Below are 23,725 nucleotides of genomic sequence, written 5' to 3'. Positions count from 1 at the left end.
CTCTTTCTTGTAGACAACAGCTGAGAGAAAACAATTCCTGTGAAGTCCCAGGTAATCATCTCAGAAAATTTTGAGCAGCTATGACTGCAAATGATACTACGTTTAATAAGTAAAATTCATAGGTGTTTTGTTTCCTGGGGGATTCAACTAACTCCACCAAGTTCCTGAGCCCAAGTAATTGTAGTATACTTATAGAAATATTTTTGATTTGCCCCTGATCTCTTGCCTTCTCATCTAGAACTCCAGATGACTAGAGGTTCTACAGATATGTATAGATTCCATGCCAGTGTCAGGGAACTCAAGCCATGGGATTTCAAATCCTGGTCGTCTCTCAATGTCTCTATATATACATATCCCACATAGTCCTCAGAGAGGATATTATTTCTTTTAGGGTCACTGGGCATTTGTGCTGTTCACTGGTGGTATTTCTGATAGGGCTGCAGCTTCTTCTGAATGTCATTGAGATGCTTGGTTTGGGGCTTAATCCATTACACTTCTATAGTACCATTCATCTGAGGTTCACAAAGAGCATTCCAAACGCTAATGAATTCACAGTTAATAACACTCTTAGGAGGCAACTAAGTATTATCCCCATTTTGCAGATGGGGCAAGTGAAGCACAGAGAGGTTAAGGATAACGACCTTGCCCAAGGTCAGGTGTTAGATCAGTGGCAGAGCAAGGAACAGAACCAAAGCTGTCTTGATTCCCTGTCCAGTAGACATTCATCCATTAGACATTCATCCATTAAACATTCATATTTTCAGGAAGCAGTGATGTTTATAAGGATCCAACACTTTTTAGCTGACAGTTCTGTGGAGTACTGTGGGATTTTTTCCCCCATCAAATGTCATAGATGCTGTATGGAGCACCCAGTGTAAATTCATGTGCTTGTAAGTTGATTTTTGTTGTGTAGATATTCTATCTCTACAAGTGCCCGGGGAAAACACAGAGGAGGAAGTGACTCAGGCTGCTCACATGTGATAACAGGGATAGTGCTGGCACTGCACATGCCCCATTCCTTTACCCAGCTTACCACGTTTGGAGAAGGCCTAGCAGTAAGGCATAAGTTGGGCTAAGTTCATGAACATGTAGGAAGGATAAATGAGAAGTGCATGTGCTAGAAATAATCATACAGCCAGACACAGAAGGTTTGGAAAGAGAGATTGCTTATACAGAGGTTGAAACAAACACAATATTTTGTAACAACAATATTACTCCTTTTTCTCTTATCCATCTCTTCCGTTTGCACCCCGTTTTACCTCAGAGTCCCGCCTTGTGATGATCCTCAATTAACTGTGGCTGCTCTTTGTCAGAGTAATCACTGTAGGGTAGCATGAGGCTCTCCCAGCTGCATTTCATCGAATCCTAGGAACTTAAAGGCAAACTCTTTTCTCAGATCTGCATGATTAATCTACAATGGCTAGATGTCTTGGTGACTATCCAAGTAGCCACTAGAGTCAGGGGATACTGATCTCTGTCATGTGACAGGGGTATTTACCTTTGTAAACCTGTCCCAGGTCAACTGAGTCTCTATCCAGCACTTCTGATTGGAACCCTATAAATATATGAGCCCATCTTGACTTAGATAATCAGTTTTCTCTATTTGCTCTTAAATTGTGCCCTAATTGAGCTGCCTGATTAATAGTCCCAGTAATTCCCAGCCTGGCAACAGGTTGATGGGTAGGATGCTAGGCCCAGGGTCTCTCACGTGGTCATGCACAGCACTAATCAGCAAGCCAGTGTGCTAGGCACCACCATTTTAAACCTCCAGACATGATGATGATTATTCTCACACCGCACTTGTGCAACATCTGTAACTCAATTTCCATTTCTGTAAAAAAAAAAAAAAATTGCTGATGTCTGCTTAAACACCTCTACAACCAGATGGGCTTTTAGCTGATATGTGGTATCCTTCCAAAGCTCAAATTATCTTCCAGCATTTCATGTAGTGGCAGACATAACTTCAACTTGTTATTAGATTAAAGGTTTCTAAATTTAATATTCAATTAATGGTTTGAAGTTTTCCTCAGAAACTCCTGCTGAACAATACACATTCCAGCAGCTGTAGCAACAAAGACAGTTCAGGTTAAGAATTTTTGGAAAGCCTTCATAAAAGTGTGTAAGAGACAATCTGGCATCTGATGAGGAATTCTAAACAAACTGGGAAACAACAACAAAAATTTCTCTCCAAAGTTTCACCAAGCTGGGGTTAACACACAGCATTTTAAGCGAGGCTCAGTGAGTTCCCACAGATTTCCCTGCAGATTTCTGTTGTCCCTGTACAAGAAATGGAACAGGTACATAGTTGTGCAATTAGATAGGGCTCACAATTTCCGTTGATTTCAAAGGGAGTTGTGCACTCATCTGAGGACAGAAATAGACCAATGCAATTTCACAATTTGTCACTTTAGTCCTTCTTTTTAACAGAAAATTTTTAAAACCTCAAAGTTATGTTCTCGTTAAAAACAAAAACAAGACACTTTTCAGAATATATTACTTGAAACAGTTAGCCTACATTTTAAGGCCTTATCCATCAGCTGTAGCTATGTGAGTGGACCCTTGCATCTGCACAGAGTGCCCCTGATTTCATTGGGGCTACACACTGGTTGCCTATTACAACTGTGGACCCTCAATGAAGTCATGGGACTCTGCAAGGGATCTGCCTACATGGAGCTGATTGTCGTACTGGGGCCTAAAGTTTTAGCTACCTTGAGTAAAATTTTGCACTCCTTGCATGTGCATAAGGACTGCTAGATTAGGCCCTAAATTTTTTTGTTCCAATCAGTTTAAAATTTCCATGCATATTTACAGTAAATAAATTTGTCCCAGTTACTTACACTCTAAAATTCTCAGCTTCTTGTCTCGGGTCAAAATCTATGGTGTTGTCCTGCTTTGTGAATGGTACTGTTATGCTGAACATTTAGTTTCCCTATATGTAACATTTTAAACAAATGTGAAGTGTGTTTCCATGTATTTTTAAAAGTTGCTTGTGTAGAGCAACAAATTTAGCTTATCTTTTTATATCTATATATATTGAAAAGAAATTATCAGCCAATCAGAATGCAAAGATACTGTATACCTGCTGGGATGCATAACTGCAGTTTATTCTCAACAGTTTCCTACATTCTGTCTTATTTGTCCAATCACAACTGCTATTACTCTGTCATACACAAATTCCTTATCTCTATCTCTAATAATAATTGTCACCTGGTCACATCACAGGGGCCGGGATCTTTGTGATGTCTACCTTTGTGTTTTTATAGCACTGTGCAAAACAGGGCCCTGACCCTGTCATATAAATACAAATGATAAAAATATGATTATTGTTGTTATACGGCTCTTTCAATAACTAGACTCTGATGATACAAATCTGTTCCTTGATTGGCTGCTATAGTCTGTCAGCTCTGATAGGCTCATGTACTTAGAATTTTCAAGCTGTTTGCCAGCAAAGAATTATCTAATTTCATTTCTCATTCCCTTGGCTGAAGCAGAAAAACTCTGCATTTTCATGAGAGCAGAAGAATCTACACACGAGCAAACAAAATGGGCTTAAAAGGGCTTAAAGTTTACTTTTTTGCCTTTGAAAAAGTAAAACAAATTCAGCCTTTTATGTGCTGCTTTCCCTTTAGAAGCATGACCCCAAGTAATACCCTTCCCTCCTCCTCCAAATACCTTTTCAGTCTGATAGATGCCAAGAATAAGAATAATTGAATATGCTTTAAACTGTATTTAAAACTGAATGGGGAAAACACTTCTTCTACCAATCCAGTTGTGTTTAGCAAATAAGAAAGAAAGCAGGTAGTGGGAGAGGGTGCCAACTCAGACACGCCACTGGGTCATTTCTGAGAGCAGCTTGCAGGCAGGAGTTTTAAAGCAACCACTTTTCCTCTGTTCCAGCTGTTTTTAGTGCCGTAGCAAGAGTCCAAATCTGTAGATGCGGGCTCTGAGACTCACCGCAATAGGTTTTAAAAGACAGTGTAGACAGACCCTTTCCTCTGCTGCCTCTTCCGTTTGCAATTTACTGTAGTAGCACAACTGCAATGGGGATTAAGAGCCCTTCCAGTCCAGTTTTAAATGCTGTTTAAAGAACAATATATGTGGTGGTAATTTTTTTTTCTTGGCACAAAGACCTATAAAGGTATAAATCTATAATAACCTGATGGTCCTTTCTGTTGATTTAGTAATAGCTGTATAGAGGGCTTCTAGGCCCTGCAGTAATACAAATAATAAATAACTATGATGATATATCTTGAACTAATACATTCTTCATCCTTTGACTTCCAAGTCTGTTTACCCCAGGCTATGGTATTTGCCTCATAAACAGGAAGTACAGTGGTCTTCAGCACCTCTGTTTGCTTTTTAAATAAGGGATGTGGGTATTTGATGGTGCTGGTCATTGGAAGATCATTGGTTGAATTATTTTTCTTGGTTCTTCCAAACCCTTCCCCTCCTCCTAACCCCCCCCCCCCGCTTTCTTCTTTTACTGTATATACAAAATAGTTCCACTGAGAAATGGTATTTAATCCTTTACAGATTTAGGGAATATTTTATTTTTATTGCTTTCATTAAACATTTGCTTTATTTGTGATACAACTCCTCCCACTGTCAATTCTTTAGCCCACACAAAGATTTGAAGAGATACTGGTGCCTTCTGAAGGACTTCGAAAAGAATAGTGTTTAGAAACAGCTGAGCAGATTTTAATTTTTTTTTGAAGAATTTCTTTTCTTTATTCTTTGTTTCCCAAGATGTTAACACAGAACCAAGATTTCCATTTCTCAGGCTTTTGTCTGTTCCTGCTGCTTCCCTTCTGGAAGTCGTGTAGTATTATTTGGTGTGTAACAAAGTGGGTTGCTGTGGAACTTATTATGATGTCATGTGGAATAAGCAGTGGGAACACACAGGATTCCATAAGCTAACAGTCCCTTGTAATAAAGAAAATGGGAAGAGAAATGCAGAAAATATACAATACATAGGCAGAGTTTGTTGGTACTGCATGGTTTTTCAGAAGGCACGAACATCTTTCCACAGCTGTATAACCTCCAAGGGCAAAGGGAACAATGATCTAATAATGAATGTGACATATGATGTCTTTTACACTAATAAGAACATGGAAATAGTGAAGTAAATACTTGTATTTTCGAGGGATAATTGTTGTTTTATTTTGACTCCAGCAGTTGGCACTGGCCAAAGTGACTTCCGTGGGCATTCGATGTATGTCCCAGATCACTATTCCACATTAGGGAGACTAGACAGTTACCGCTTTGCTATGCAGCGATCTGAAACCAAGGACACCAGCTGCCAGACAGAGGAAGTCAAAGTTGTGCCCCCTTCAGTGAGAAGAATACGAGCACAGAAAGGACAAGGGATTGCGGCCCAGATGTCACAGTTCTCCAGCTCATCTGGAAACATGTCTGTGATGAGTGATTCCGCTGGGGTCATATTTGTCTCTCGCCTAAATAACGACATGGGTTTTCATAGCCTGCCTCGACCTGGAGCAAGAGTGTCTCTGCAGTCACTAGAACAAAGGCAGAGCGTCTCTAACCAGACAGAAGACATCACTGGCACTTTGTCACACCAGATAAGCAAGTTGCAGGTTGATAATAGTGTGGTCCATATAAGGAATAACCCTAGGACTGGGACACTGCCAAGGCCAAAGTCCCAAGAGGTGAGAAGTTATGAGAGTGAAAAAGCTGCAAGCCCAGCATGTGTGGTCTCTCCTCATGCTACATATTCAACCAGCATCATACCAAATGCCACGATATCATCCTCTTCAGAAGTTATTGTGATTCATACCACCCAGAGTGCTGGACCATTGGATAGTAAAATCACCAGCTCACCTTCCTATACAAAACCCAGAGACAGTCCTATTGCCAACAATGCAGTAAGCATGAAAGAAGATCACCATTCTTCTAGTGGTAACTGGAGTGAGAGCAGCTCAACGCGCCACTCACAGACCTCAGACACTATCTCGTCTAATGCTACCATGATGCTCTCCCTTGGTGACTCAGCAGTATCTCTCAGCGCTCCAGGAAATGTGGAGAATGGGTCCCAAAGTCTGAGCGATAGCTGTAGAAACAATCTCCCTTTCCAAGGCCACTCCCAGGATAGCGATGGCAGGAGTGAATCCAGTTTTTCAGGGGACAGATCACAAAGCAACAGTATAAACAGCACAGAGCACTGGGTGTACAAATCTAGAGAAAATGATGAGACTCCCTCACACAAGCCAGCCTATGCCAGTGCAGGTTATTCCACTCCTGTAAGCAATGTGAGTAGCAGCAGCCTAGAGAGAACTTCTGTCAAAGAAGATTCAAGTTCTCTGTATTCACTGGACCATGATGGCTACTACACTACCATGCATATGGACTCTGGGCTCAAGTCAGGTAAACTTTCCAATAGTAATAATGGTTTTGGAAACCCCAGGCACAGTGTGATTAATGTTTTTGATGGAAATGAGAGGAAAAATCAAGACGAACGGTCAAGCAACAGTGACAAATCCCTCATACGAAACATATCTTTGAAAAAGGCAAAGAAGCCACCTCTTCCACCATCCAGAACAGACTCTCTCAGAAGGATCCCAAAGAAAAAAACCCAGTCAAGCGGACAGGTACTTGATGAAACACTAATCGCTACCCTCCAGCATTCACTGCAGTTAAACCTTCCGTGCAAAAATGGTAGCTCCCCATCCCAAAGTCCATGCAGTGATTATGAGGATCCCTGGGTGCTGCGCTCTCGCAGCCAGAGCTCCGTGAGCGCAAGTAGCAGCATGATGTCCACAACAGCTCCAAATATGTACTCTCTCTGTACTGTCACCCCATCACAGAGTGACACAAGCAGCATCAAATCAGAATATGCTGACCAATGGGGTTACTACAGTGACTATGCTGGGATGCCAGACGATCAGTTCAAATGCCCAGTGGCTCGTTCTGCAAGCACTACAGCCACCCTCAATGATTACAGCATCAGCCACCTCAATGACGGCTCAAGGGCTTCTACGCCCCAAGTGGCCAGCGGACTGGCCAAACCAAAGAACACTTCTCCAGAGAAGTCTCACAGAGTCACATCACCATCTAGTGGGTATTCTAGTCAATCAAATACACCCACAGCACTTACTCCGGTGCCTGTGTTTTTAAAATCCGCATCACCAGCAAATGGGAAACCCAAGTTGAAACCGAAAGTGCCTGAGAGAAAATCCTCTCTGCTATCTTCAGTATCCATCTCTTCATCCTCCACTTCTCTTTCTTCTAATACATCTACTGAAGGGAGTGTGAACATGAAGAAACTGGACCCAGCCCTGACCTCCCTTCCTGATGCTGCTGGTCCTCCACCTCCTCCACCTCCACATTTCCCTAATCATCCTCTCCCTCCTCCGCCCCCTGCCCCAGCAGATGGAATTGATCTGCCTCCACTACCAGCCTCTCCCAGCTTCCCCCCGCCCCCGCCAGAAGCTGTTATAAATTCTTCCTTTCCCCTGAGTGGTCCATGGTTCCCTTCTCCAACACAGGAAACGTCCTTCAGTCCTTTTTCTGCCCCTTCTCCTCCCCTTCCATCCCCTTCTTCCTCCATTTTCCCCAGTGTAGTACTTCCACCAGCACCACCTCTTGACCCCAAACTGACACAAGATGCAACTAAATTCACACCGTATTCTTTTAAGACATGTAATCAGGATGATTCTGGCTACAGGGCAGTGAAACAGCCAGCCAACAAGCAAGACTCCAGTAGGCCTGTAATGCCCTTAATAACCACCAAAGCACTGCAAATGGTACAACTGAGGTCTGTGAAAAAATGTACAGGCGCACAGACTGAACAATCAGCTGGATCTATTTCTGAAGTCAACCCTCAGGAAAAAGCAACTATAATTTTCTCATCACAGCCTCCTCTAAAACCATCTCTTTCACTAAGGCTCAGTAACAGCCTGGATGAAGAGACGAAAACTCATAGTCCTTCCTTCAAAAGCTTAGTTCAAGCTCCTCCTCAGAGTTCACTTCCAGATCTCAGTGACAGCGCACCTGAGACCAGCAGTGGTCAAAATCCTGGAAATGCAGCAGGTCTAATACAAACCTTTGAAGCTGATGTATCAGGAACAAACACTGAAGAAGCACCTCAGTCTCCTGTGCAGAATGAAAAATCTCACTCTGACCTTATTAGTACACCATTTCAGATGCCATTGGGGTCTCCGAGCAAGACTCAGGGTATATCACCAAACAAGAAGCCACCTCCTATTTCCAAGAAACCCAAACTGTTCCTCATTGTGCCACCTCCGCAGCTAGATTTTACAGCAGAAAAAATAGCTAACGTGAGTGATCCTGTCAGAGGCACATCAAGTCCAACTAGGAGAGAGATTGCACATTACGAAGAAGCAAAAAATTGTCTTACAGATGGACTCAGTTCCAATGAGATGGACTCGGGCAGCTTGGTTCCTCAGGGCGGAGCTGCTGGTTCCACCTTCTTTGAAACAGTGGAAACCAATGTCTGTATGGTACAGCCTGCTGCATCACCAGTTCAAGAAGCTCCCAAGCAGGAGCAGCAGCAGACCACTTTGGATGAAGGAAGCAGTTCAGACAGCAATGGAGACGACAGCAGTAACACTGACAGACATCTATCTCAAGAGGATGAAAGTGGTAAGTCTCTCTTCTTTTATCCTTCAGGAGAAGCAGGAGCTAGTTTACTGATGATGGGGTGGGGGTTGGGGGAAGTGTGATAGCTTTCAAATTTTCACCCATAGAAAGGCAGGTGTGATACTAGACTAAAAATCATAAGGATAATTACAGGGCTCGGATTAATCCCTGATAAAGAGTCTCTATCTCCGTCTTACCCTCCAGTCAGAAAAGCAGTGGAGATACAAGCAGTATTTTATTAACCACATCATCTGTTTTAAAAATCCTAGGAAAATCTGATTAGATTGAAGAATTTCGGTGACTAGTTTTAATTGAAGCCCTAAAAAAAAAAATCTTAAAATGTAATTTTGTGCTGTGTATATGTAAACAAACATAGGCATTTCAGACACTGCAGTTCCCTCCCCACCCCAAAAAAAATTGTGAAATCAGAGAAATACTGAGAAAACAGTATGTTCAGTACATCCCTTCAATGTTTCACTTACTGTAGTGAAGAATGCAGAGGGATGCTTTAGCAGATAATGTGCAGTTTGGGACTCCGGTGACGGCCTATCTGTATTTTTTTATTCCTTCTGATTAGCTGAGGTGTTTGAGACAGACACAACAAATAATTCATCACTGCCAAGCAACAGTTACAGGGCAGGGAATGAGGAAGTGGCAACGCCAGCTAGACCGAGAACTACTGAGGATCTGTTTGCAGCCATTCACAGGTACTGCAGAAGTTGCCGTCCACTAACTCTCTCACAATTCAGTTAATAGTCTCCTCCAAAGAAACCTAATTTTGATCATTTTTGCTTTTACTACAAAACCCTCTTTATTTTCTAGTAAATATCTGAAGTAGGAAATCAGTAATAAACACAAGAACGTGCATTTTATTGCTTTATAATAATATTTAACTAATTCCACATTAAAAATTGCTCACAGTTAAACCAGTTTTGATAACCCTACAAATCTCCTGACCCCTGAAAATGTCATGTTACACCTTGTTTATATTGTATTATTCTTAATCTGCCTGATTAACTTTACTTTTGCTTTCTCTGTGTATCTTTTTGTTTTCATTCCCTTTCCCCTTCATCCCTTTTACTCTCCTTCGCTGGTTATATGGTGCAGTTTGGGACAGAGGCTCAACGCTAATGCTTCATGGCAAGCGTGGCTTAAACTGGCAAGTAACATAATATGTTAGTCATATGGAAAAACATATGACAAGTGTGGATTATAGTTTGCCATAATCCAGTCTGAAGTGGGGTATTTTGTGTCAAACTGGTTTAGCAATGAAGACTGCAATACAGATTCCATGCATCATTCCCCTGTTTAAAAAAAACCCCAACTCAGTAGGTACCTGATTTTTCATTTAGCTTTTTTTAGATTTAAAAAAAACCCCAACACTTCAGTGAGAAGCAGGTACACCATTTAACCCAGCAAGTAGGCAGAAAAAAATTACCTACGATTGGAACAGTTGAAGAACTTGCATTTGGAATGTGTGGGGTGATGGTGCCATCTTATGGCCATGTAGTTTTCTTCAAAACACATATGGGCCAAATTTCCAAAGGGTCATTGTAATTGCTCTCACTAGGAGTGTAATTAATCAGTTTGTGCACACAGTTTGTGTGGTTTTTCCATCACAAATATTAGAAAAGAGGAAGTCTTGTGGCTAATGCATATGACTAGGAATCAGGACACTCAGGACGCATTTATTATTTCATTTGTGAAATAATCCTCTCCATCACAACGTTGGCTTTCCTTAACTCTTTGATATCCCTTAAAAAAAGAAAATTGTGATATAATGCCTGAAGCTGAAAGAATTATTGTACAAAGGAAATACTGGTTTCTTGAGGGCAATATTTTACATTATATACACACAAAGGTTCACTCTGTATGGAATACATACATGGAATTAATGTGTGTATATTTGTGTGTGTAGATATATCTATACACACACACACAAAATATAAAAATAGAATAGAGCTGGCAGTGATGCCTATAGTTAATATTACCTGAGACTTCTCTTTAAAAGACCCCAGTTTTCAGTTGCTTATAATTTTGCTAAACTTTAACTACTAGGACTGAAATTTTCCATGTTACGTGTCTGCTTCAGGCTGAATTTTCAGGAAAGTTTGAGCAAAAAATGGTTTAGTTGTTTGAGAACAAGACTAGGAAAAAATAAGATTGCTTTGGCCATGATAAAACACCCTTCTCTCGCTCCCCCTTCTTCCTCCCTCCCCTTTCATTGAGAAGGTCCCATGTCTCCATGCTTTGGAACAGGGACTTGAAATTTGGCAAGGAATTCAGTCTAGGTTAGAGTTGTGCCTTTTACTCTCCCTGTGAAATTTGGCTGAATAATAAACCTCTGAAAATCTTGGTTTGTGCATGTTCCGGGCTGGCAGCAAATGTTCCATCTTCGCTGAGGATACTGCATACCCTCAGAGCTCCAGGCCAACCACACTGAGCGTGCTCCTCTGACTCACTCAGTGTTCATTGAGCATGCTTCAGCCTAGGAAACTGCAAATGTGACCCTTTGGCAGCTGCATGAGAGCCTGGACTCGGAGTGTTCAGTGTTTGTAGCAGCCTGCCACAATTTCTCCAAGGAACCTAAGAAAGAGAAGGGAAAAGACCATTTGTAACCATTTATATTTCAGCCAAATCTGAATGGAATTTCATGGTGGAGAAGAGGGGGAAGGCATCTCTCTAGACCAGGGGTGGGCAAATTTTTTGGCCTGAGAGCCACATGGGGGTTCCAAAACTGTATTGAGGGCCAGGTAGGGAAGGCTGTGCCTCCCCAAATAGCCTGGCCCCCGCTCCCTTCCACTTCCCGCCCCCTGACTGCTCCCTTCAGAACCCCCACCCATTCAACCCCCCTGCTCCTTGTCCCCTGACTCCCCCGACCACTATCCACTCCCATGCCCCCGGGACTCCCACGCCTATCCAACCCCCCCGGGTTACCCGTCCCCTGACACACACCCCAGAACCTCCACCTCATCCAACCACTCCCTGTCTCCTGACTGCCTCCCCCTCCCCCGGGCCTGCCTGCCCCTTATCCAACCTCCCTGCCCCCTTACCATGCCACTTAGAGCACCAGAACTGGCAGCTGTGCCACTCGGCCGGAGCCAGCCACACCCCTGCACAGTCTAGAGCACTGGGGCAGGCTGGCGGTTCTTGAAGCTGTGCTGCCCGGCAGGAGCTTGCCACCCAGAGTGCTGGCAGCACAGCGAGCTGAGGCTGCAGGGGAGGGGAGACAGCAGGGGAGGGGCCGGGGGCTAGCCTCCCCGGCTGGGAGCTCAAGGGCCAGGCAGGAGGGTCCTGTGGGCCACAGTTTGCCCACCTCTGCTCTAGACCCTTGGGATTCTTCCTGAAAAATAGCCAAGGCAGGCTGCAAACAGTGGAGCTGTAAGAGCTTCTTAAAGACAAGATCACAATAATCCTTTATAAGTGGAAAGTGTGAGGCAACTTCTATATAGGGGTCACTAAAGCCACCCCTGTATAACATAGAAATGCGTGTACTAAAATTCAAGCATTATTCTGCCTGGCTGCGTAGGCCCTGACACAGAGATTGACTTAGATAGGGTGTTCCTGGTCTTGGACAACACTCTTACAATATTTCCCCCCCTTATACTCCTTAGTATTGCCCGTCCTCCCTCACGGCGGGTAGGTGCCAGCACTGCACTTTTCTCTCAGCTAGAAAGATGTAAGCAGCAGCATTTGAAAATTACACCAGTTACACAGTACGTTGCCTACAGGTGTGTAATAGGTGGGATGCACCAGAACTCCTCCAACACAAAGGGTCCTGAGAGTACTCCCGATATCATGTGGCAACATCCTCTTGCTGCCTCCAGCTTAGACAATGTACTGTATTTTGGCATCTCGTTTTCTGTTGGTAGGCCATAATGCAGAATGCATCTGAGCGTGCCATGGAGAAAGCTCAGCCTCTGGCAGAAATGGGGATAAAACATTGCATCAGAATGTCCTTAGGTGTCCATGGGGTTGTACCATTTATGGTTTTAATCAGGGGAATGGTCTGTATTGTACAAGTCTTTTTGTAAATAATAACATGTAATTTGATGTGTAAATCTTGCATTTGCAACAAGTGCTGAGAGTCATTTTTAATCCTTTGGTGATATTATATGTATTATAATACAGCATTAATACACTTTTTATATGTAGTCTTACTTAGTCCACAGGTGCCAAGCATATAAGCTCCATAATGATGTAAAAACAGGGGCAATAAAAATCCAGTTCCCGCACACTTAGGCTCTTCTGATTTTTGCTGTTTTCTCTATAGTATTCATTTTTAAATTTAAAATCATGTAGCCCCTCTGGCTGCAAAGATAAATTTCATGTTGTAAGTTAGCAAATTTGGCTGCTCTTGGATCTGTAGTCAAACAGATGGGAGTCATAGAGCACCAACAGCATTGTGAATATCTGTCATTTATCTTGAAGGCCTGATTTTAACCATTTAAATTCTTATTTTTAAAATCATTTTATCTAAAACCATAACATCTAGTTCTTTTTATTCAAACTTATCTTTTGTGTTGTTAACATGCATGACTATGTACATTTCCAAAGTAAAAGGCACAAAACTACATCCCTAAGCTCTCCTAAAGGAACCATGAGCAATAAACAGCATGTTTCTAAAGAATATATGCCAGACAGACTGGACCGATATATTTTTTGTAGGGCTGTCAAGTGATTAAAAAAATTAACTGCGATTAATCGCGCTGTTAAACAATAATAGAATAAAATTTATTTAAATATTTTTGGGCGTTTTCTACATTTTCAAATATATTGATTTCATTTACAACACAGAATACAAAGTGTACAGTGCTCTCTTTATATTCATTTTTGGTTACAAATATTTGCACTGTAAAAAACAGAAGAAATAATATTTTTCAGTTCACCTAATACAAGTACTGTAGTGCAATCTCTTCATCATGAAAGTTGAACTTACAAATGTAGAATTATGTACAAAAAAAAAATCTGCATTCAAAAATAAAACAATGTAAAACTTCAGAGCCTAAAGGTCCACTCAGTCCTACTTCTTGTTTAGCCAATTTCTAAGACAAACAAGTTTGTTTACAATTTGCAGGAGATAATGCTGCCCGCTTCTTGTTTACAATGTCACTTGAAAGTGAGAACAGGCGTTCGCATGGCACTTTTGTAGCCAGCGTTGCAAGGTATTTACGTGCCAGATGCACTAAAGAGTCATATGTCCCTTCATGCTTCAACCACCATTCCAGAGGATATGCGTCCATGCTGATTATGGGTTCTGCTCAATAACAATCCAAAGCGGAGCAGATCGACGCATGTTCATTTTCATCATCTGAGTCAGATGCCATCAGCAGAAGGTTGATTTTCTTTTTTGGTGGTTCGGGTTCTGTAGTTTCCACATCTGAGTATTGATTGTTCTTTTAAGACTTCTGAAAGCATGCTCCATACCTCGTCTCTCTCAGATTTTGGACGGCACGTCAGATTCTTAAACCTTGGGTCGAGTGCTGTAGCTATTTTTAGAAATCTCACATTGGTAAGAAATCTCTTTGCATTTTGTCAAATCTGCTGTGAAAGTGTTCTTAAAATGAACATGTGCTGAGTCATCATCCGATACTGCTATAACTGAAATATGTGGCAGAATGCGGGTGAAACAGAACAGGAGACATACAATTTAATTAACGCATTATTCTTTTTAATAAGCATCATCAGCATGGAGCATGTCTTCTGGAATGGTGGCCAAAGCATAAAGGGGCAAATGAATGTTGAGCATATCTGGCACGTAAATACCTTGCAACGCTGGCTACAAAAGTGCCATGCGAACGCCTGTTTTCACTTTCAGGTGATAATGTAAATAAAAAGCAGGTAGCGTTATCTCCTGTAAATGTAAACAAACTTGTTTGTCTTTGTGATTGGCTGAACAGGAAGTAGGACTGAGTGGACTTGTAGGCTCTAAAGTTTTACATTGTTTTTGACTGCTGTTATGTAACCGGAAAAAACTTGTACATTTGTAAGTTGCACATTCATGATAAAGAGATTGCATTATGGTACTTATATGAGGCGAACTGAAAAATACTATTTCTTTTGTTTATCATTTTTATAGTGCATATATTTGTAATAAAAAATAATAATATAAAGTGAGCACTGTACACTTTGTATTCTGTGTTGTAATAGAAATCAATATATTTGAAAATATAGAAAAACATTCAAAAATATTTAATAAATTTCAATTCGTATTCTGTTGCTTAACAATGTGTTTAATTGTGATTAATGTTTTTAATCATGATTAACTTTTTTGAGTTAATCACATGAATTAACTGCAATTAATCAACAGCCCTAATTTTTTGTGATCAAATCCCAATATTGATGGAGGAAAAAGAATGCAACCTATATCTAGATTTAGTCATGTATTGGCTACAGAAAATCTTGTTTGGAAAATAAGTTCAAATTGGCTTGGACATCAACACCGTCAAATACAATAGATTCACTATTCCTGTTCTGAGGAATAAGAATGGTGGATTTGTCTCTGACTCCTTTATGCCTCAAAGATCTGTTTTAATATATGCACAGGTTTGGTGGTGTCATTATTTATACTTCCTAGGTTGTTCCCCTCTCTGTTTAACAGTAACTTGCTGTCCTGCTTATTAGTTTGTTGAATAGACTTCCTTCTTTATTTGGGGGGAAAATGTTTTATTTTTATATTTAAAATCTCAGATCCAAAAGGAAAGTCCTTGGCCGCAAAGATTCTGAAGATGAGCGCACCCGCAACCATTCTCCGTCACCCCCAGTAACACCCACTGGTGCTTCCCCAAATCTAGCTTCCCTCAAGCACGCAGGATCAATTCAGAGAAGCATTCGCAAGAGCAGCACCAGCAACGATAACTTCAAAGCCCTGCTGCTGAAGAAAGGGAGCCGCTCAGACACCAGTTCCCGCATGTCAGCAGCAGAGATGCTGAAGAATACAGATCCAAGGTTCCATCGAACAAAGTCAGACTCCGCCCTTGAGTTCCCTGACAGCCCTGTGAGCTGTTCACCCAGCAAGAACAAAAGGGCCCAGGAAGAATGGGCCAAGAGCGAAGGCCTGATGCCAAGGAGTATGTCCTTTTCCAGCACTAGGTATGGCAGGTCGCGAACACCACCCTCTGCTGCCAGCAGCAAGTACAACGTCCGGAACCGCATCCAGAGCAGCCCCATGACTGTTATTAGTGAGGGAGATGGGGAAGCAGTTGAACCAGCAGAGAGCAGGATCCGTAGGACTTTAAAAGAGCAGCAAGAGAGCCAGCTTGATGTGTTTGACAGTGATGAAATGGACATTAATGATTTTCCGTATGTTGAGGAGGCCGGTTCCAATGAGACCAAGGCTCCAACTCACCTAGACTTACTGACTCAACTCGTAAACCCGAATGCTTCAAAGAAGTGTCTAAGCCCTTCAGACGAAAAAAGTTAAGAAGGGAGGACAAAGGCATTTGGTATTAGTCTTTCAGATGGTATATAGAATGAGTAAGCAACAGATCCCAGGAGGAAGCCCAGTCCAGAACAGTTTATTTTGCTAAGCATTTATTAATGAACTTCATATGTGCGTTGAACGCTGGAGCACTAATTGTTCTGCATGGTTGGGTTGGGTAGGGTAGGGCTTGCTTTGAGTAGGTGGTCTGTGACTTTAAAGAAAGTAACAGCTGAACTTTTTCATAAGCCTTAAAAGTCCTGTCTGAGAGAGTCTCCTCAGATCCTTTGGGGTATGAATTTTTTGAGACTTTTTGATTGTGGGAGTAAAATTTAGAGTAAGTCTGAAAAGAAGATGGGAGGTTTCAGTTGCTTTAAAGTTGCATTCTATTTCTGAGGCTTGGAAAGTGGATGAGATGCGTGGCCTGTTGGAGGTAGCAGGGCTCGTGCTGCACAGCTTCTTTTTTGTGTGTGCGCCTGTTAATTTAAGCATGTCATATTAATGTAAGAAGATCAATAGATTATGAATTGGTGTAGGTACATTTTTCCAGAGGAAAATATAAATTTGTAAAACCTAACACAGGAGAGTGAGCACAGTTGTAATACAGTACTAGCTGCTGTGCAGCCGTAGTGACAGTCTCACACACACACTCTCATTTCCAAGTGAATTGCTTACTTGATTGGAAATTGAGTGATCCCTTAGGAGAACTGAAATAACAGGATGCATATTTATAAAGAGAATGTAAGCAAATAATAGGAAAATGGGAGAGGAATATGCAATACACTGCCAGATTCGGAAAGTTTCAGGTGTCGGGAATGAAATTAATCACAAAACATGAATTTGAGAGTTTGCACCACAGAGTAGTGGTGGAGCCTTTCCATTTAAATTTAAACATGGGGGTTACATTTTGCCAGAAGTTTTTCTTCCATTTATCAAAATGGGAAGACTTCTTATAACTTTCATCACTTGAAATGTCAAATACTTGCTAACTTTTGGTTACCAAAGAGTAAGTTAGTTATTTTCCTTTTTGATTTGCCTGCAGTATTTCTATTTTTAGAAGAAACAAAATTTTTAGCAAGGTTTGTTTTATTTTATTGTATATTTTACTGATGGTAATAAAAGTGTTTAATGGTTTTCATTTGTAAAGAAAGTAGTTGATTAAAACTGAAACATTGGCTGGAGTTTTTGGTTCATAGTAGGAAGGAAGCTTTGAATTTTTAAAAGGATTTTTGCGTCATTTGATGGTTTGTGCAGTTTTTATATTGATTGTAAATAATGGGTTGTTAAATACCTTTTGATCTTCCCACTTCAGAATTTATACATTTTTAGACTGCTTTAAGAAGAATCACTCGCTTTGTAGATTATTTATTTTAGTGAAATATGCTTGTAATCCCTTTCTTCAATCCCTTACTTGTTAGTAATGTAAATTTCCGGGGCCTTCACGTAACTCATCCCTTCAAAAGAGGGGGATGACGATAATGCTGTGACTCTGCTTAAATAAAACAAGGCTGCCAATTGCTATCTTGTCTTTTGAATTGATAACATCTGTCAAAAGTTGCAGCCAACATTTTGTGCTCTTATATAGAAAACCATGCATCTAACTACAGTACTAACATCCAGTTCATATAGCGAAACTTACACTTTAGTGGCATCTAACAATTTTTGGTATCTCTTCAACCCATTTTTACATATATTTTGGGACGAACCCAATTGCAATGAATAGGCCTAAAGAAATCCTAACTCATCTCCAACCTCCACCCCATACTGTTTACTATATAATTTTCTCAGATGTTACTGCTCCTCCTCACTTCTTTGCTATCGGTCCCAGGGAACTAGAGTTCTTGAAGCAGCAGATGAGGGGTTAAATCAGTGGGAGCCAGTTTGCCCATAATATGGGCTCTGCAGTGCTGCATGTTTAAATCCCTGGAACACTGGAACTGTGAAAAGCAAACTTTCTATGCTTCAAATATGTTGAGCAGATGAAAATACCAGATATATGCATTTGATTATTGGAACCAAGTGAAAACTAATTCAGCTAACCAACACTTAAAATAATTGTTAATACCGATCTGAGCTATTTACAGCTATAAAGACATATTGCAAAAAAAAAAAAAAAATGCACAAGTACTACATGTTGAATAAAAGTTGTAATAAAGGGGAATCACACATGGTTATCATTTTTCTTCCTACGCCAATCAAATATTAAATGTATAGCTCCATATTTTCATGTAACAATTAGCACTTACATTTTCAAAATGCTGCACAAATGTTAACTAATCTCATAACACCATCTTGAGAGGGAGGTAATTATTCCCATTTTGCAGATGGGAGACTAAAGGGCCTGATGCTTCTAGTGTGTAAGTACATGTAGGAACTGAGTTCAGTGTGGTCTATTCACACCTGTGGTTGCAGGATCAGGCTCTCAGGCAAATGCCCAAGCCACCCAGCAACTCAATGGCAGATCTGGTATATAAATAAGAACTTAGGGCTGGAAACCACAAACTCCTGTGTTCAGTCACAGCTCCATAGTTAAGGTTGAGTTTAATTTTGCATATGCATTTTGACAAAAATAACATATGACAATATGATTTATCAAAACAGATACAATACCCAATTCCACTGTTCAGAGGTATCTAATTCGGAATTAGAAAAGGGAGAAATCCATGAATCGGGTGGTTGCTATAGGAACACACTTCATTCAATGTAAGGCTTATATAGTAAAATATATTCTAATCAGATTATAGACATCTGTGTTCCAAGTAGCGCCTCTGGAATCTGGTGATGTCCCCCGTCTTCAGTCCCTTTACCTCCTCAGTCAGTGATCTGTACTGAATTTTCTGATATGTACACAACTACTCCTCAGCAGCATATTCTTAGGCCAGGTCTAATTTTGTCCGCATCGTAATGTTGAGTAGGGATGTGGGTTCTTTTACATATCTATGCTAGCATTTTATTTCACTAACCAAACTGGTAGAAGCAACACCAGCAGCAAAAGTACGTTTTTACCCATATACGCTCTGTCTACATTAGGAGGATTTTGGTGATATAGCTCTATAACTCTAAAAGTCTATTGCTACGACTTTTGAAATGTAGACTAGGCCTTAGAAAATCTCCACTAACCATATCCAGGGAGTTGGAGGGGAGAAAATGCAACCCTCAGCCCTATGCAACTGAACAAAGACTTTTCATCCAAATCCTTCATTTAGTGTTACTGTTGGAAGGCTTGTTTGCATATCCTCCAACTAGTTGTTTGACTGTTGATGTGAGTCAGAAATGATTACTGAATCTACCTAGCTATGATATGATTTTCAGTTTTCCTCTTCTTTGCTCACTTGCTTTTCAATTCCATTGAGTATTCTCTCAAGTTTGCTCTTTATTAACTAATTTTATACTTCTTTAGCTCTGGCAACAGTATTTCTGTATTGGATCTTCAGTATTAATACTCTACAACACATGAGCACAGTGACCCCAAGAGCAAAATGCAACCTGAGTCCACAACATTTATTTATAACTAAGGCTAAGTTTTTGTCACAGATATTTTTAATAAAAGTCATGGACAGGTCACAGGAAATAAACAAAACTTTACGGCAGCCCCTGACTTTCACTAAGAATATCCCTGACAAAAGGGGTAGGTGGGTTCAGCACCCACTGCTGCTGGGGCTCCTGGGTCCCCCACCAATGCAATGTATGGGAGCTCTGGAGTCCCCTTACCCCTGGGGCTGGGCAGCTATGGGGTCCCCTCACCCCGGGCAGCTGGTAGCTGCAGGGTCTTCCAGCTGCTGGCTGCAGCGGCAGCTGTAGGGAGTCCCCGCTGCCTGCTGTGGCTGGGCAGCTACGTGGGGCTGTCCGCGCGCCGCAGCTGGGCAGCTGCACAGGGTCTGCTTGCCGCCTGGGCAGTTGCAGGGTCCCCCCTCACCAGGTTGGGAGCTGCGAGGGCAGGCCTGGCTGGGAACTCCAGCCCCAGGGCAAAAAATGTCAGGGAGGTCAATGGAAGTTACAGATTTCATGACATAATTGTAGCCTTATTTATAATATATACAAAACTGACACGATCCTGTTCAAACATAGGGTATGGATCCTCTGCTCCAATAAGCTTACCGTCTAGGCAAGACGAAGACTAATCAAAGGCCAATAGCTCAGATTCAGAAGGAGGTGGAGGTTATTGGTTATAAGAAGTTAGGGAAGGATTTCTGGAATACATGGATTTGAAGGAGGGGAGACTGTGTTTGACAGACAAGAGTGTAGACTGTTCCAAGCATAGGGAGCGCGTGAGACAAGGCACAGAGCCTAAAGTGACAGGAGAGGTGAAGTAGTACAGAGTATTGAGTGAGAACAGAATAAAAGAGGGGGAAATGAGAGCAAGATGTAAATGTGTGCAAAATTATGTATCACCCTGAAGATGACAAGAAGCTTGAAATTAATACCGTAAGAGACAAGAAGCCAATGCATGGATTATAGGAAGGCTGGGGAATGATTCAGTCAGAGCAGTGGCAAAGGAAAATTCTTTTAGCAGCAGGGTTTTTGTGGACTGCAGAGGAAAGAGCAAGGAGGCCAGAGGGAGAAAGGTAGTTAAAGCCAAAGTTGGTGAAGGCATGGGAATCAGTTTTAGAAGAGAGGAAAGGGCAGATTCTGGTGATATTAAAGGAGAAGAAATGGCAGGATGTAGCGAGATATGATGAGTCAGGGAGGAGAGAGAAGTCAAAGATGACATGGTTATGAATCAGACACAGGTAGGATAGCGGAGTTGTCAGTCATGCAAAGGAGGTGTTGGAGAGGAGCGAGGATTGAAGTTCACTTTTGGAAAGAGTGCATTTGTGATGGGACAGCAAAATGCTATATAGGCAACTTGAGATTCAAAGATGTGTGGAGGAGAAAAAAATCAGGTAGAGAAGATTTGGGACCCTGTATGTATCCAAGTGGGGCTTGAAACTCTCAGCAGATGACGTCATGGGGACAGTAAAGGTTAGGGGGGAAAAGAAGTGGCCAATGATAGAATTTTAAGGGAGACAAATAGAAAGGAGAGTGGAAAGACACAGAGCACAGAGTTGTGGAAGCCAAGAGGGGACAAAGTAGGGAAGAAAGGTAAACAGTATGAAAGGCATTACATAGTTCAGAAAGAATGATGGAGACAGAACCCATGGATTTATCTCGGTGAGGGTCATTAGTGTCCTTGGGCAGGGCAGTTTCAGTGCAGAGGAAAGAGCAGAAACTAGATGGGAGGAGAGGAGATCAAGGATAAAGTTGAAGAGGGATGTAAATGCAGCCTGACTAGATACTGCACTGTATATGGAGGGCAAGATAGAGTGAAGGTTGAATCAAATTTTCTTCACCTTCCTCCCCTAAGATGGGGAGGGGAGGGAAACAAAAGCATGCTTCAAAGCACAAAGGAAGGAGAGGGTGGAAAGAGAGCTGAGGGTGGAAAGAGAGCTATTAAAAATAAAGGAGACAGAATCAAAAGAAGTTTCGGATGTAGGAACATATCAAAAGGACAAAATGAGGGTTTAGGAGCAGAAAGAAGAGAGACCTCAGACTTGGAAACTGCTACAGAGGAGAGGAAGGAAAGAGTTTGACACTATTAGGAAAATGCATTCCATGGCAACCTGCATGTAGCAGTAAGGTGAAGATAAAACTAACTAACAGCAACCTTTTTTTGCTAGTGAGACAAACAATTTAGACTCCTCTCTGAAGGAGGAGAAGTGTAGGCAAATATTATAGTGGTTTACGTTTTTCTAATGATAAAATGAATAGGAAGTCATAAAGTCACTTAGCTCCTCTTTCCTGACTGCTTATATGTCTGTCTCTTGTAAAGCAGACACATCCTGCCCATTTTTTATCATTCGCGATTGCAAGTCCCTTCAAGCTGCCAGTCATGCTAACTTAATGAATAGATACCACTAATTAATTGCCTTCCTTGAAAGAGGCAAGATTTCCTGCCAAGTCCCAACTGTAGGCCTTGTCTGTTCCAGTTTGACTAAATTAATTATAATTAACCCAGTGCAAACCCTCTAATGTAGAGTTACACAAACCAGCTTGACTGTCCTTTAAATCAGTTTAGCTTGACTAATTTAAAATCAATTTATTAAACCTGTGCAACGTTTCCTGTTTAGATAAGGTTTTACTCTTGTAAGTTTTCCAAATTCCTTTAACCACCAGCCCACATGGATTTATAGATAGAGGACCACTTCCCAAACCTCTAAAATATATGGAGTAGCCATCTATGATGTAATCAGGACAACAGTAGTGGCAAAAGTTAATCCCTCCGTGCTCCACTGATTTTCCACCTGAAAAAATACAGATTGAGCAGGCATCAATGGCGCCTCACACAGAACCAACAAGAGGGATATCCCGGTGGTGGCAATTGTACTCCTCAACACTGTGAAGATAGGCTATTCTGTCCATGCACAACATAATTGTGTAGTGAACATGCACGTCTTCTCTGGTATGCTTTGGATAACGCAAGCTTCTGCAGAGCCATCCTTTGCATGACTACCACTCACTTCTTTAACATAAGTTAGTGCCCCATCCCATCTAGTTACAAATTTAAAACAATCTAATTGCATAAGATTATTAAACCTGGAAAATTCCTCAACACAAAACTTTAACTAAAACCCAATTAAGACTGCTGTGTAGCAATGTACTTAACTATTCTGTCCTTTTACATAACTGAAGCACTTACAAAAGACTTGAATAATTGGAGCATTTTAAGTCTTAGTCTGCCCACGTTATACCTTTATAAAACATATTTGTCTAGAAGTGCCTGTTTCATCATTATACAACCTTAACTTTGATCCAAAATTAATAGTATTCTTTCATAGTCAATACAGCAAATTCTTCTGAGAGAAACAGGATAAGTCTCTTGGTTCCATCATTTTAAGAGGACCTTAGAAAAGGATAGTGGAACATGATAATGGCCACTCTGGGAACTATAAACTCTGGGAACTGTGCCAGCTGACTCGGGGCAAGGGGCTGATTAATTGCAGTGCAGATGTTTGGGCTTGGACTGCAGCCTGCGCCCTACAACCCTGTGAGGTGGGAGGGTCCCAGAACTCGGACTGCAGCCCAAACACCTATATCACAATTAAACTGCCCTTTATCCCAAGTCAGCTCAGAGAGCTCAAGCCCCACGAGCTTGAGTCAGTTGACCCGGCAAGCCACAGGTATCGAATTGCAATGTAGACATACTCTTTATGTTCAAAATCTGAATTAATACATGCTGAACAAAGATGATGGTAAAGGTCGAAGTGTCAGGTAATTTATTGCTCTGAAGGAGAGTAAATAATTTTCTAGCACTCCATTATGCAATAAGTACATTTCATTCACATAAATTACTTAGGCACTTTTGTTGATAAACATTCCAATGACTTTTTTTCAAACAACCTTTTGGGGCCAATCCCCAGTGAAATCAGTGGCAAAATTCCATTAATTTCAGTGGCAGATCAGGCCCTTTACCAGCAAATTCCAATCTCTATAGCGAATATCCCACCATATCGTTCCTTTCCTCTGTAATGTACTACCCTGATTAAACCAGATTTTAGAACTGTATTAGACAGCAGAAATCCTAACTACTGTAGAACCAAGATAGGAAAAGAAATCCAGCAAAAGATATCGGTTTAAAAAGTATATACTTATAAATTAGATCTAAAATTTATACCTCAGATTAATTTTTAATAAAAGCCTGACGTTACTGTG

The 23,725-nt window shown here is 41.3% G+C and overlaps 2 protein-coding genes across 5 annotated transcripts in view; one reads left to right on the top strand and one right to left on the bottom strand.

The window, feature by feature from the left end:
* The window catches only part of NHSL1 (NHS like 1), a 154,618-nt gene extending 138,579 nt beyond the window's left edge, over positions 1-16,039 (top strand). The window contains exons 7-9 of the mRNA XM_077813114.1: positions 5,173-8,619; positions 9,194-9,323; positions 15,307-16,039. Coding sequence (XP_077669240.1) covers positions 5,173-8,619; positions 9,194-9,323; positions 15,307-16,039 — 4,310 coding nt within the window. The remainder of the gene's footprint in view (positions 1-5,172; positions 8,620-9,193; positions 9,324-15,306) is intronic.
* Positions 9,459-23,725, bottom strand: part of HEBP2 (heme binding protein 2) — a 28,121-nt gene continuing 13,854 nt past the window's right edge. For 2 of the 4 annotated variants that reach the window (XM_077813115.1, XM_077813116.1), the window contains exons 6-7: positions 11,670-11,959; positions 11,150-11,202 (exon numbers count right to left, since the gene is read on the bottom strand). In XM_077813115.1, coding sequence (XP_077669241.1) covers positions 11,678-11,959 — 282 coding nt within the window. In that variant the 3' untranslated portion in view covers positions 11,150-11,202; positions 11,670-11,677. Of the gene's footprint in view, positions 11,203-11,669; positions 11,960-14,973; positions 22,318-23,725 lie in introns of those variants that run through there. The other 2 variants (XM_077813117.1, XM_077813118.1) reach the window with 2 other exon arrangements.

Source organism: Eretmochelys imbricata, chromosome 3, assembly GCF_965152235.1.
Source record: "Eretmochelys imbricata isolate rEreImb1 chromosome 3, rEreImb1.hap1, whole genome shotgun sequence".
Taxonomy (NCBI): domain Eukaryota; kingdom Metazoa; phylum Chordata; order Testudines; family Cheloniidae; genus Eretmochelys; species Eretmochelys imbricata.
The sequence above is the reverse complement of the archived record's forward strand: the minus strand, read 5'-3'. Positions and strand labels throughout refer to the sequence as shown.